Here is a 13,893-nt window from a genome sequence, read left to right on the forward strand (position 1 = left end):
CCACTAAACCAAAATTACAGACTTCTTGAAATCTTTGATCTTCCCTAATTTTCTTAAAAGAAAGCAAAACAGTTGACTGACAGCTATTACATTTATTTCTCCCTTAAGTGCTACAAAATAGCTTACATTAGCAGAAAGAAGAGGGATGGGGGTGGAAACACCCAGACTCTATGAAAGCCTCGTTTTTGATTTACCACTCAGCAAAATCTTTTGCAGTGATTCTACTACACTGGGTGTTTCTCTGAAACATAGCCCTACTGATAACTTGAGGCATTTTTCCAGGCATTCCTCAGGAATTCTATCAGCCATCTAATACAAAATAACAAACAACCAGCAAAACGTGTTTGAATGTGTGTCAGCATGAAACTCCTTATGTTCTAGCTAAATCAGTATGTTTATAAGTGAAGAACTCAAGCTTCCTTTTTGCCTTTACCTTCCTTTACCTTTACTTAATAAAAGGAAAGAAGAGAAGGAAACCCTTCAAATTGCTCCTCCTGCTCCAAAAGGCAACACTAGAAGCCAACTTTTCCAAGGGATGTGAACCTACATGCAGCTGAGTGCATCCCCTAATGTCTCACCCTGACCAGGAGTAAATTCTTCTGATGGTGGAAGAGGTCAGGAGAAATATTTTCAAATATATCCTATCCTGAACCTCACGAGGGCATCTCACATAGATCATTCAACACTCTGATAAAGCTTCTACCAGCCCAGCTGGGATGAGGCAAGTGGCTCAGACTCACTTCACAACATGTGAACAGGTCTAAGTCATCCTGGACAGATTCATCAAAAAGGTCATATATGGGGAAATAAGTAGCCTGGAGTTGGTAGAAGAATTTAATTCAATTGATGGGCTTTGCTGACATAAGCCATCAAATTGCAGCTTGAACCATTTCTGAACAGGTTTATAGTTTTTATTGAGCTATTAACAGCATTGCCATGGTTAAGGCCTCTCCAATACATAGTAAAACCCCCTTGTTTCACACTTCATTTAAACTTACTCTGCATAATCAATATCTCTTAACCTAATTTTTTTGACAGGCTTGCTTAATAAAAACTTATTTCTAGAATGTGGGCATTCGATGGTGGCTACAGCCTTATCAAGTCTGATTGGACCAAAATCATAGGTTTTAATCTCAACAAAGTTTTTATTTTATCCACTTTACAGAAAAATACCCAGATAAGCAAATTGTATTTAGTGGTACAATCAAGAACAGGTATGCATCAAGGAAATTCAGACCAAGCTAAGACAGTTTCAGAGAGCTGTATTAAACATATTTCCTCCAAGTCTTAATTATTACTTCCTCATCCTTTGTATATTGAATATACACACATAAAGGACACCCATCTATTAAGTTTCAGCCACAGCCCAGCATATGCAGAATATCAACATTTTAAGGCTGCAAGCCCTGGCAGAGGAACTGTTGCTGTCTTTAGAACTACAAGAAAATGCAGGAAAAAAGGCAGAGAGAAAAAGAAGCTGGGAAAGCACCAAGGCAAGGAAGAATGATGAAGAGCCACTCAAGAAGCCAAGATCAAAAGGAAGGGCCTGGGCTCATTTTTCAGCAATACAGAAAGCATCACATTTGCTGTTAATGCATAAAAACTTTCATCTTAGTGCCTCAGGCATCAATCACTTCCCATCTCATCTGTGTTTGTCACATGCACCAAAGGAAAGTGTTGGAAAACAGCTTGGGATGTGCTGGAAGGTGAAAGCTTTGCCTGCTGGTGCAGCTGGCACATTACTTGCAGAACAGCCACAGAAGATAGTATGTGACATAGGCAGCAATAATCACAAAAAGCAGTGGATGGAAGGGAATACATCCCTATTAAAAAGAACTCTGCACTTTGATACATGCTTTGAAAGGGAAAAGAAAACATGACTCATAGGCAGAGTGACTGCTTGGGTCTTCAGGGTGTTATTTTTAAAGTGACAGGATGGTTTCAGAAGGCAATCAAAATTCCTTAGGCATCCAGTAAAGCCAGACTTCTCCCAGGTTAACCTTCAAGGATTTATGCATTTTCTTCTCTGAGGAAAATTGCTTCTGGAAGCTCACATAAAGCAAACACATAGGCAGAACTAATACAGCAAGGCAAGATCAGAAAGGCCAATAATTGCCTCTAGGGATTCTGTGGAGGTGGATATTACTTTAAATGATGTTTCAGATCAAAACAATACAGTAGTTTTCCAAAAGATTACTTAAAAGACCATTAAATACTGCTGCTGTTAGTAAATGCTTTTTGTGTTCTTCAAGACATATTGCAAATGAAAGATATGTTCTTCTTCAGGTATTCAATTTCAGCTGAATGCAGCTTGGTTAAATTATTTTAATAGGTCTCCTGCTGGTTTTAGTATTCCATTTTTGTCTGATAATATGATCACACTTCATGAATATTAGACATTTTCAACTCTAGTGTAAGAAACAAATAAGGCAGCAATTCCAGCTGTTACCTCTTGCTGCCATATTCCTGCTGCTCACCCACCACTTCTCCTCTGAACACCCTCAATTCAAAGGCAGAACTAAAAGGCATTGAGTAGCCTTGGTAGTTGAGTTATTACCACCTTAACTGTGCTGATGAACATTATTGTGAGTTCTTCGTGTCTTCTGTATAAGTAAAGTGATATGGAGATCTGCCCAAATACCACACCATCTCCATCAGCGCACATTTGGAAGCAGAGGACCAAAATCCTCAGCTCTCAGTGAGCAGAGGGAGTGACCAGACTGATCTCTGCCTCTCTATGCATGTGCAGTGCCACAGGATGACCTCTGTTGCTGCTACTTCCAGCTGCCATGTTTTCAAGGTAAATATTTGGTGCAATGCTAAAAAATAAAATATAGTGAAAATTGAGATGAACTTCAGATTTCTGCATCTTCATGAAGGCATAGAACTTCCAAATGCACTTTTTTGCATTTGCAAAACCCACTTTATTGTGGGTCTTATGTGTTCCCCCCCTCTCTATCTCCAGGGCGAGGACAAGGAGATTCTCTTGACTTTATACCTGCAACATTGGTTGGATCTGTTTTGAAGCAGCTAGTGTGTAGTCCTACCCTCCTCAAATGTGAAGCACATCTAAACTATTCTGGAGGGAAGGAGTTCACTAACATTCCAATTTTAGGCCCAAGCCACATTTTTTGCAAACAGCTGGAATTCGTAATATTATTTAATATTTTATAACTGTTTACTTTCAAGTTATAAAACTAATAGCATTTGCTGTACTGGGAAGCTTACCTGAAAGACCAGTAATCTCTTGTCTTTGTCAGGACTTATTCTTAAAAAGTGCTTTGGTGATTTTGGAAACACTATCTCTTCAGGAAAATTTCCACTGGATCGCTGATCTATTAGTTCACAGAATGGTTTGGTTTCCAGGGGACCTTAAAGATCATCTAGTTCCAACCCCCCTGCTGTGGACAGCGACACCTCCCACTAGACCATATTGCTCAAAGCCACATCCAACCTGCCCTTGAACACTTCCATTGATGGGGCGACCACAGCTTCTCTGGGCAACCTGTTCCAGTGTCTTACCACCCTCACAGTGAAGAATTTCCTTCTAATGTCACTGCCCTCATAGAAAACTCCAGAAACTGTTCTCTCCTCCCACACCTGCTCATGGGATTTAGACAAACTCACACCAAATTTAGCTGAGAGGAAAGAGAGGTACAGATAATGCAGTGGTGCCGAGATGCCATTAAAAGTGTCCACCCAACAGAAGCCATGGTTTAAAGTAAGTTCCAACTTCTCTGTAAAGATGCCTGTCACCTTTGGTATATGCAGCATCAAAGATTTTTGTACTCAAAAATTTCACACAGATAGTAGTATCTCAAAACATACCTTGGTTCAACTCCTTCCCACCTGCAGATGTACATGCTGGGTGACTACACCCCTTCCAACCCAGTCACTGAGCTGGAGTTAGACTTGTTTCATCACATAGTAGATTTAACTAGAACTAATGAGAGAAACACAGGATTTTTGTTGTTGTTGTTGTAGTGCCTGAAAGTATCCTGCATTTTCACCTTACGTCTTTCTCTACAGCTTTTCAACCAGCATGGCTAGTGGGTCCTTTTAGTCCCAGCAGAAGTGCCTGTTAATGACATTACAAGGGCTGGTTGTGAACAGCCCAGGAACCACAAGAGAGTTGAAGTTGTCAGGAAACAGCTTGAGAAGAGAGTTTCTCTACCTACCATGTTGACAGCATCCTGGTCAAAGGGGTTCCACTCGATGTTCTGAGGATAATGGGCCAAAACTTTGGACTTGAATGTTCTTCTTAAGGGACTCTGGTCAAAATTCTCTCCTGCAACAAATGAGTAAATAATGACATGTCACAGCAGTAAGGCTTCAGAGAGAGCTGGCCTGGGCAGCTTTCTTTCACTTAGTTGGGTTTTTTTGTTTTGTTTTGTTGTGAGGTTTTTTTGTGAAATCTGAAGGGCATTTTCACTCCAAACTGATGTACTACTTTTAAAAGAAAAACAGAAAAGATTCACATTCAGTCTGATCTTATAATAAAATCTTACTACAGTTGAAATATAGCTTCCAGCTTAGTATTTTCTGCATAGAAATTTACAGTTAAGAGCAAAATTAATGCTGGAGTTTTATAGAAAAAGAACCTACAATTAACTCAATTCCTTGCCTTCCCCCGTAGCTGGAATATCTAGAGATGACTTAGCTTAGACACTAAAAAGTGCACTTGAGGGAAAGTTTCTTAAAAACTTACAGTCAATAAAAAGTATGAGCACTTCTCAGCTATTATAAATTATTCAAGGCTTCATTATAGATATTTTTTATACCACAAGTCCTGTGTGAAGATTAAGCATATTCTTTTCTCCACATCAAATTTCAAGGACAGATGTTTTCCACACAAAGAATCCAACAAGTGCAAAGATGAACACTGAAATTAGACTTCAAGGAGAAATGCATCCAGTTACTGGCATACAAATAGTGCACTTCACAGTTAATGGAATGGAGTTTTTTGTTAATTGTTAATGGAGTTTGCACCATTGAACAGTCTACAGTATGTAAAACAGCAATCAAAATAAGTTGTTCTTAAAATCTATTCAGTATATTATTATAATCTCTCAGATATCAGGTTACTGATTCCAGGTTTCTTGCTTTAAAGCAAGGTAGGTCATCCCCGTTCAGCTCCTTTCTCACCCAAGAGACATGAATGGGATTAAAGCCTTAAATTCACACTGTTAAATGTTTTCACCAAACCTTACTTTGCATTCAAAGGTGCTTTTTGGGACTTCCTAGTGCTACATTGATACTTTAAAAAATACATTACTGAAATAGAATTAGATTTATTCTCTTGAAAATAAATATATTCTTTCTGTTTATATTTAAAGACAGAACCAGTATTTCATTAATGTTTTTAATGAGAGATTATTTTGGATGAAAAAATATTAAATAGCTTGTCAATCCACTGTTCCTGCAGAAAAGTTAAACTATGAGTCACAGCAGTATAATTTGTGCTTGCCAAGTTACATAAGACAAGTCAACCTTCCTGCAGCTACCAGCCTCTAAGCAATGTTGCAAAATTCATAGGTCAGCAGCAGTTACCCAAAGGTTTCTGAGGACACAGCCATTTGGCACGTGCCCTTTGCTCCTTGTGAAGCACCGTCCACACAATCATTTGGCTCAGAGTGAATTAATCCAAGGAAATTTCTGTACAAACTGTTAGTTGAAAGCAGAGCTGCTCAGCCTTTGCCTGGCAGAACGTAGGGTCTGCAGATAATTGTGGGGGACACCAGAGAGTGGAGAAAAACACAGTGGCAATTCACAAGGTAAAAATCATTCAGGCAATTTTAGGAGGGCTGAAAACCATTTGCTGTATGAAACCCATGACACATCTTCATGTAGAGGGCAGAACCTCTCCAGGCTGCAGGGCCAGCCCATGGCAGTGGCACCTGCGAGGCAGAGGAAGAGGATGCAAAGGTTGGGTGCTTCTTACACTCATGCCAGCCACCCACTTAGTCTGGAAAGGGAAGCAGAGGCTTATGCCAGAGCTCCCCTCTGTGAGGACATGTGTAGGCAGGTACAGGTGCCTGGAGACATGCCAGTCAGCTGTGCTGGGGCTGCACCTTGCCCCACTGTAAAAGCCAGTTGGGGAGCCAGGGGGAGGGCAGCTAACCAGCTCTTCTAACAGCGCTTGCCCTCAAATGCGAGATTTTTAAGCATACTGGTATTTTTATCCAGTGGCTCATTTTTAAGACATTATTTAAACACACTGTAAAGTTATGTATTCTACCATTATGTCTGTCTCATTTGATTCTGGTGGATAGCCATGGGGGAGAAAAGGAAATAAGCTTCTACAAGGATTTTTTGTGGTTGGGAGAAGAAAAAGTCCAAGGTGACGCAATGCTGCAGTCATATTTCCTGGGGCAGGAATAGATGGAAATGGTAAGATGTGAGGAGTTGTGGCAGGGGAATCCAGCCTGCTTCTGGAACTGCTCAAGGCAAACCAGAAACCCAGCAAAAATGTATGCATCATAGAAATGAAGAAAACTGTAGGTATCAGCTAAACTGGGTCAAATTATAAGACATGTCAGGGTTTAGCTGATTAGCTCATCACATCTGTCAAGTTGGACCAGACTTGCCTCTAGCTGCTGTGGCAGACCAGAGCACAAGCTCTATGTAGATCCTCTCCACACTCAGTTACAAAGCTCAGAGTCAAGTACACAAAAACAGGGACAAATAATTATTACAGAATTTGGCAGTAGAATAACCTCTTAGTTTGGTCCAGGAGTTCTTTGCAGAGGCATTAACAAGACAATGTCATTAGCTCATTTCTAAAGTTTCACAAAATAAAAATCCCAACAAGCAAAGCCAGTGTAAATTCTCTCTCCAGGTATGCACTTAAAACATACTTGGCAACATTTTTAATTCTTAGTGTCAAACAGTCATTAATGTGCTTGCATAATCAAATAAGTATGCATGAGGTTATTTCCTAATTAGATTTTCAATCTTTCTGATATCTGACACCTGACACAGTTTACCTTACAACTATGAATTAGCAGAAAGGTAAGATATTTGATGCTAAATTTGGTCGTTCCTAGAAAAAGTCTGAAGAGTATCTGGATGACTCCAGTACGTCCTCCATTGCTAACAGCAACTGATTGCTGGAGTCCAAATTCCTCCAGAGATTTCCTTTTTCATGACAAAAAAAAAAAACCCATTACTATAACCTGACAGATGCTAATTGGGTAATTTGTGTGGTTCAGAGGCACCCATCACCTCTGCATTTCACTGGTTGAGCACTTCATGGGTGGCTCTTTGGGAGCCAGTTTTCTAACCTACATCATATAGGTCTTGTAAAAACACCTTTTGCTTGAGCGATAGCCCCCAGTGATGACAGGGAACAACTAAATTCATTACTCATCTGGTATTAGCACATAACTGTAATAATGCATATTAATCACATTATTTACTGTTTCTGGCACCTGTGTTCACTTATAGGCAGCAAAGGAATGGGGGCAGGCTTTGCCCTGTGTGCTGGGCATGCTCAGGAGAGCCCTGCTTCCAGCAGATCTAAGACATGGCATCTCAGGGGACGTGGCTCTGTGTGCTTAGATTGAGTGGGACAGCAAACTGTCCAGGTTTCACCTATATAGCTTCCATGTGCACCCAGAGACAGAGGGGACCTGGTAACTGTAGCTATCTGTTCTGGTTGCACCGTCTAAGTTTGTGGTGGAGCAGAAAGGGCAGCTGTGGCGTGGTGCTGTCTTGCCTTCAACCTGTCCTCTGGTGTTAAGGGCAGCACTGGCAGACTCTGGAAGCATGTCAGACTGCTCAGAGAGATTCAGGAAACGATCCTGGAAGGATTCTGCATGGGAAAATACCCTCCTCTCCTAGTTCGGTGGCTCAATTACTAACTAATCCCAACAGAAGAAGATGTAGTTATTTCCAAGTTAGACCAAAAAATACATCACTGGGGATATGAGTGGGGAAGGCCTTGATTCTTTGCTGTTCTTGTTACTGAATATCCTTCGTCTCATTTTCCCTCAAAACCACAAGCCCACCTTGATGTGCATTATTCTGGCACCATCTAGAACCAGTGGAGAAGAACAAGGTGTATTTGGCAATAAACATTGTAATATTGAGAAACTGAGGGTTCCAGTCAAATTTTGGAAATGACCAGTAATTTGTATGTGGCTACAAATATTTGTGCAGTTGTTTAGATGACAGACACATCTACAAAGTTTTGTGGTTTGTTTTTTTTTAAATGAAGTACAAGTATTGCTTTAAGAAATCCAGCTTCCCAAAACAAGCAGTAACAGTGGCCTAGTAGGCTGACAACATGGATTAAGTTTATCCAGAAAAGTAACTAGCACAAATAACTTACCTTTGCAGAGTCTCTGCAGGGTTTGCATTTTACTACTACAGTGTTTGTTTGGGTTTTTTTTTAAAAAATAATTAAAAGTAAAACACACACACAGTAAACACAATTTTCTCAAACAGTGATCATGAGACAAAAGAGAAATGCCAAGAAAGCACACTGCAGTGAATCAGTCATTAGCTCAAAAGGACACAACATGGCACACTCCATACAAAGCTACCTCCTGGGAACACAGGCAGGTTAAGTTTTAGAGGAGATACCTAATTTAGGAAAGAAACAGTACAAAGATATGACAGAAAGCAGCCAGCATGGCAGGAAACACCCCGGCTCTCACTGAAATGAGACAAGAGACAAGGACTGTGACAGGCAGCTCCACATGGACAAGAAACTGGAAGAAAACCACAGGGAGCAAAACCTTCTTGGCAAACATGAGGGAAGGGCTCTGGACCGAAGGGTAACTGATGTTATCAACTCTCAGCCTTGGTAGTTCTGAACTGTAGAGTCACGTGTAGCAAATAATATTTATTTAGCTGCTAGGCAAAGAGTGAATTTTCATTAGATCTATTGTGTGCTTATTTAAGTGCTTGTTTCCTAGCTTCCAGAAGAGGATTAAAATAGCACATTAAAAATTAAGCAAGTATCAAAAGCAAATTGAATCCCTATTCTAAAATATTAATGGCCAGATAACAGTACTATGAGTACAGACAGAAACGTCATGTTTTATGTGTGGTATCTGTTAATGTGAACAGCTGTCTCTTAAAATAAGTTTTTAAAATGGTTTTGAATGTAATTGTTTCATTTTCAGAATATTTTTTAAAAATTAAAATATTTTTTAAAATTGTGTACAATGTGTCAGATTCAAGTTGCATTTCTATACCCTATGTAAAATCACAGAGTGGTTTGGGTTGGAAGGGACCTTAAAGATCAACTAGCTCCAAACCTTCTGCTATGGGCAGGGACACCTCCCACCAGACCAGGTTGCTCAAGGCCCCATGCAATCTGTCCTTGAACACTTCCAAGGATGAGGCATCCACAACTTCCCTGGGCAACTTGTTCCAGTGTCTCACCACCCTCACACTAAACTCATGTGATATACTAATGTAATGGTACATTTAAACAATTTACACCCTCCCTTAAAGGCACTAATCTTGAAAGGGACACATTCTTTCAAATTAAAAGCCAATGGTGGAGTGATGGATCCTAGATCAAGAAAAAAAAAAAAGCAAATTTAATTTCAAAATTAAAAGGTTTATCAAAGTTAGAAAAAAAGCATCTTCTATGTTGTGTTGAGGAGAAAATTACTAGGGAAATGCTGCTACAGTTGTGAGGTTGTCAGTCACGATAGCTTCATATGAGTGGTCATATTTAAAAATATAGTGATCTTAAAGTTTAAGCAGATCTGCTTTAATCAGCTACAGAGGCATACAAAATATGTACCAAATAGGCAGAGGCATCCTGCATCCACACCCTCTGGTCCAGGGAACACGAGCTATCTGTGGCTCCCTCCAAGCTATGGAACGTAGACAGGAATGCTTGTGACCACAGAAATAAAAATATCTTATTCCTTTAGAGGACACTACTGGGAGCACGACTATGCACAATGACAACCTCTTTGATAGCTATTTCTAATTAAAAGTGCTCAGCACTTCCAGCTATGTTCTTTCCCTGCAGACTGAACTTTGTTAAGCTTATTGGATAACCAGCTGACCCTGCACAGGAAGTCATGTACAATGTGCAAGTGAGAAAACAACATGGGAGCAGGAATAATAGTGCTTGGCTGGGGAGGAAACAAACTGTTCATTGTCAGATTCAGGACCTGGTTAGTTTAAGTAGTGCAGAAACTATGCTCTGCTGCTTTTCTTTGGTACCTCACCAGCATGTCAAGGTGGCAACAGTAGGCTAGTTGGAGTTCAGGGACATTAACTCAGAGGCATTACACTTCTGAACATATGTTCTTAGAATCTTACATCAGAGGAGGGAAATTATATGAAAAGGAGGACTGGGATAAGGCAGACAAAACAGTTTTTATTCCAAAATTTTAAAATCTGAGCTGTCTGTAAGAAGATGGAGGCTTTTGGAGGAGGCTGGGGAGGGCAGCAAATCTAGCCTACCTCTTGCATGTCAATATGTAAAAGAACTGATGGATCATACTTAAACAGGAAGCCATACTGGGTTGTGCACCCTAGCATTTCCTCTAAGTGATCTGGGTTTTTCTGGGGAGGGTGTGTGTCTGTGTGGACCTCACTAACACAGCTATTTAAATCTAGATTGCAAAACATGATTCCTTAAGGTGTCAGGAACCTTTGGGTCTCTGTAACAGAAACTGGTGAAGCTGGACCTTCCAGCACCTTTTGTCCACAAAACTAAGCCAAATTGGATTTCTTGACAAGTATCCTCTAATAAGGCCTTAGGCAAGATATTGTTCAGTCTCTACCAAGCACACAAAGATCTAGCAATTTGTATATCCACCAATTTACCTGATATGACTAGTGACATTTCACTGGAGAAGGGAAGACATCTGCCAAGAGAGCTTCAAGAAAAAAAGACTAAAATTTAACAGTTACTGAATTAATTTATCAGATATTGATTTAATTACCAGGTACTTATTTAAATTATCAGATATTGATTTAAAATTCTATTATTAAGAATGAACAAGTTGAGGAATTTGGTCTTGTTTTTAATCTCTGACCCTTAATTTGATTCAAGGGGAGTTGGAAGAGAGAAAATAAAGAGACAGAGAGGGCCTGGTGATTGTGTTGTTGTTAACCCCTCTTTACCTGAGGCTTTGTCTGCAGTATCTGATCGCTTGCCATGAAGATCTGCTTCTAGCCATTTGTACAAGACTACACAACATAACAAACAGAGATAAAAAAAAAAAGCAAGTATGAACAAAATGAGAAGATATATATGTACTGGGAAGGGAAAAAAATGTGAAGCAGACATTAAACACTCCCTGTTGCAACCTCTCTTCCCCCCACTACTGCCAAAGGGTAAATCCACGTGATAAACAAAAAACCTTCATGGCTGAATTACTATGAAGGTGTTGAAAGCAAAGACAGACATTGTAGAAATACTTGTCAAAAATTAGTAACAAGATAAGTTTCTCAGTACTTCAATCAACATGCTGCCATACAGCTTCCCTATTATGAATAGCAGATCTGTTCACGTAGTGAGCTGTTCCAGAGCCTGTGAAACTCAAAAGGGAAAAATACACCAGTTCTTTAACTGGTGTTGAACTAAATCCAAGAGGTTTTCTTCCGTATAATGCTGTTAGACATGTTGCTACACCTTCAATGCTGCATGACATCTTCAGGACTTTCTAAAGTTACCCAATAGCTCTGTTCATAATTTCTGTCTCATAATAGGATGGTTTTAGACAAAGATTTTAATAAATAGGCTATGTTTATAACTTTGATGAACAACTTTAGCCTCTTCCAGTAACAGCTACTCCAATAGGCACTTGTAATGGAAAAGTTTCCCGCTAGCATATCTAACTGAGGTTTCTTCCAACTGGTCTGCTCACCTCCTGCAGAAAATAAAAAGTGTTTTCACTGACACCATGGCATTCCTTTGACAAAAAAAGTCCCATTCGTGTGCTACTCAGAGGCATTACACAATTGTCCTCATGTGAAGTCTATTTTTATAAACCTGGATTGTATATGAAAGCTGCAAACACCGTTGACGTCTCTGGTCCTTCAGTTTCTAGGTGTAAATTCAGACTATTTCCTCTGCTACCTCCTACTTGAGCTGATAATCCAGGGGCCAGTTCAGAGCATGCAGATAATTCTACCAAGACTGTATTTTCTGGGAAGGCATCCTTTGACAAAGGGCACAGGAGCGCTTTCAATAAAGATCTTTATCCTAAAACATGAATTCAGATCTAGCTTTCTCACTTCTTAAGGAGGCACCTGTAGATAATCCATATTCAAGTCTGCAGGACAATGTTTTTCCACTCCAGGTGTCTTAAGCTATTTCATTCTACTTTTGAGCCACTTGAACTTAAAAATTGCACAAATATTTAAATTAAAGGAAACAAAACAATTGCCAAATCTGGAGACTCCCGTTGCTAGAGGCCCACACCCACAGTGCCTTTCCAAGCCTCTTTGCCAGGCTGTCCTCACACCTCTCCCCAAAAGTCCTTTACAATACTATAATTCAAAGGGTATTTGGCACTGAGCTTCCATGGACTTAGCCACCACCTTTTCAATAGGAATAGCAAAAATGAAAGATGTAACAACTCATGAAAGGGTGCCTAACCAGATGCGCCAGGACGAGTTCTGGTTTTGCTACCCATTTCTGTATTTAGACCATTTAACTCCATCAATCGTGTAGCTAAACGGTCACAGAAGTTACGTAAACTCCTGCACAAGTAGTCAAAATGACAGATCATTGACAACAGCGATCTAAATACAAAGCTATGAACAGTGTTGTACAGCCTAATTCTTTATACAAATACAAGGTAATGGAATGACTTTTGCCACAAACCAATTACACTGAGAAGAAGCCCAGTGCTTCAAAAGTTATTTTAAAAAGGAGATTTGTTCACCTAAGAGTTATTGCACAAATCTGAATAAAGAGAAAAAGGCTAAAAAATAACGAGCAGTTTGCCATAATCCCTTCCTTCTGACCTTGATTAAAATACTTACTCTCTACCTACAGAGTAACATTATGCAGCACCAACGCGGTGCTTCCTAAAATAGTCCTGTCCCAGCTGCCAACAGACCACAGACATCCCACTACTCTAGCAAATAAGAATGATTTACACCATCCCTTTTACATAGAATTGCATCATAATCCTTTAAAATCCAAAAAGTCATGGCTTAAATTATGTTTGTTTGGGTGATTTTTTGCAGTGGGGTGGAAGGAGTTTGATAAACAGGTACCTGGGGCACTGTGCTCTGACACAATTACCTTGTTGTCTGTCCCCAAAGGCCGGAATGGATTAGGAGCAGTGGATCAGGTATAAAACTGGACCTATACTTATTATACTTTGGGCCTTTATTTGCTCTAGAAATTGAGGTGTGTGGAATTTGCTCAGGCTGTTGGTGCTGCCATGCTGCCTTTCCAAGCATGGGCTTCCAACCTACTGCTGGGTGGTACGTAGAGAATGTGTCTCAAGGATCCTTGGTCGATCCTTTTTTTTTTTTTTTTAATTACAGTATTGTATCCAAACCTGCTGTTCATTTTGAATACCTGCTATGGAATGAATTAGCATTCACACCAAGAGAAAAAAGAATTTGAGCAATAATTAAAAGTTCATTTCAACTGAAGTTTTATACATCATCATATTAAAGCTTTCCTGCAAACTTTTAGGTTCATTATATAGAAAGTGAGTAATATATACAACCATTTCAAACAGAGGAGTCTGAAATTTATCTCTTAGTTCCCCGAAGAACATTAGTGATGTCAAAGCAAAAAATATTCAAGATGCCAGCTACAGTCCTTAAATGCAGTAGGATGCCAAAGCCAGTCTGGTGAGGGGATGCCTGGCTTTGGAGCAAGAGACACCTGCTTGCAGGCTTGGGATGAACCACCAAGAAAGAAAAGGCATTTTAGATGCCATCACG

At 39.8% G+C, this 13,893-nt stretch overlaps 1 protein-coding gene across 2 annotated transcripts in view; it reads right to left on the reverse strand.

Moving 5' to 3' along the window:
• Nucleotides 1-13,893, reverse strand: part of DENND5B (DENN domain containing 5B) — a 118,412-nt gene that overhangs the window by 57,788 nt on the left and 46,731 nt on the right. Inside the window, exons 2-3 of one of the 2 annotated variants that reach the window (XM_051615132.1) lie at nt 11,104-11,169; nt 4,179-4,288 (exon numbers count right to left, since the gene is read on the reverse strand). In XM_051615132.1, the coding sequence (XP_051471092.1) occupies nt 4,179-4,288; nt 11,104-11,169 (176 nt within the window). The remainder of the gene's footprint in view (nt 1-4,178; nt 4,289-11,103; nt 11,170-13,893) is intronic. The other variant, XM_051615142.1, reaches the window with a different exon arrangement.

Source organism: Apus apus, chromosome 1 (genome assembly GCF_020740795.1).
Source record: "Apus apus isolate bApuApu2 chromosome 1, bApuApu2.pri.cur, whole genome shotgun sequence".
Lineage (NCBI taxonomy): Eukaryota > Metazoa > Chordata > Aves > Apodiformes > Apodidae > Apus > Apus apus.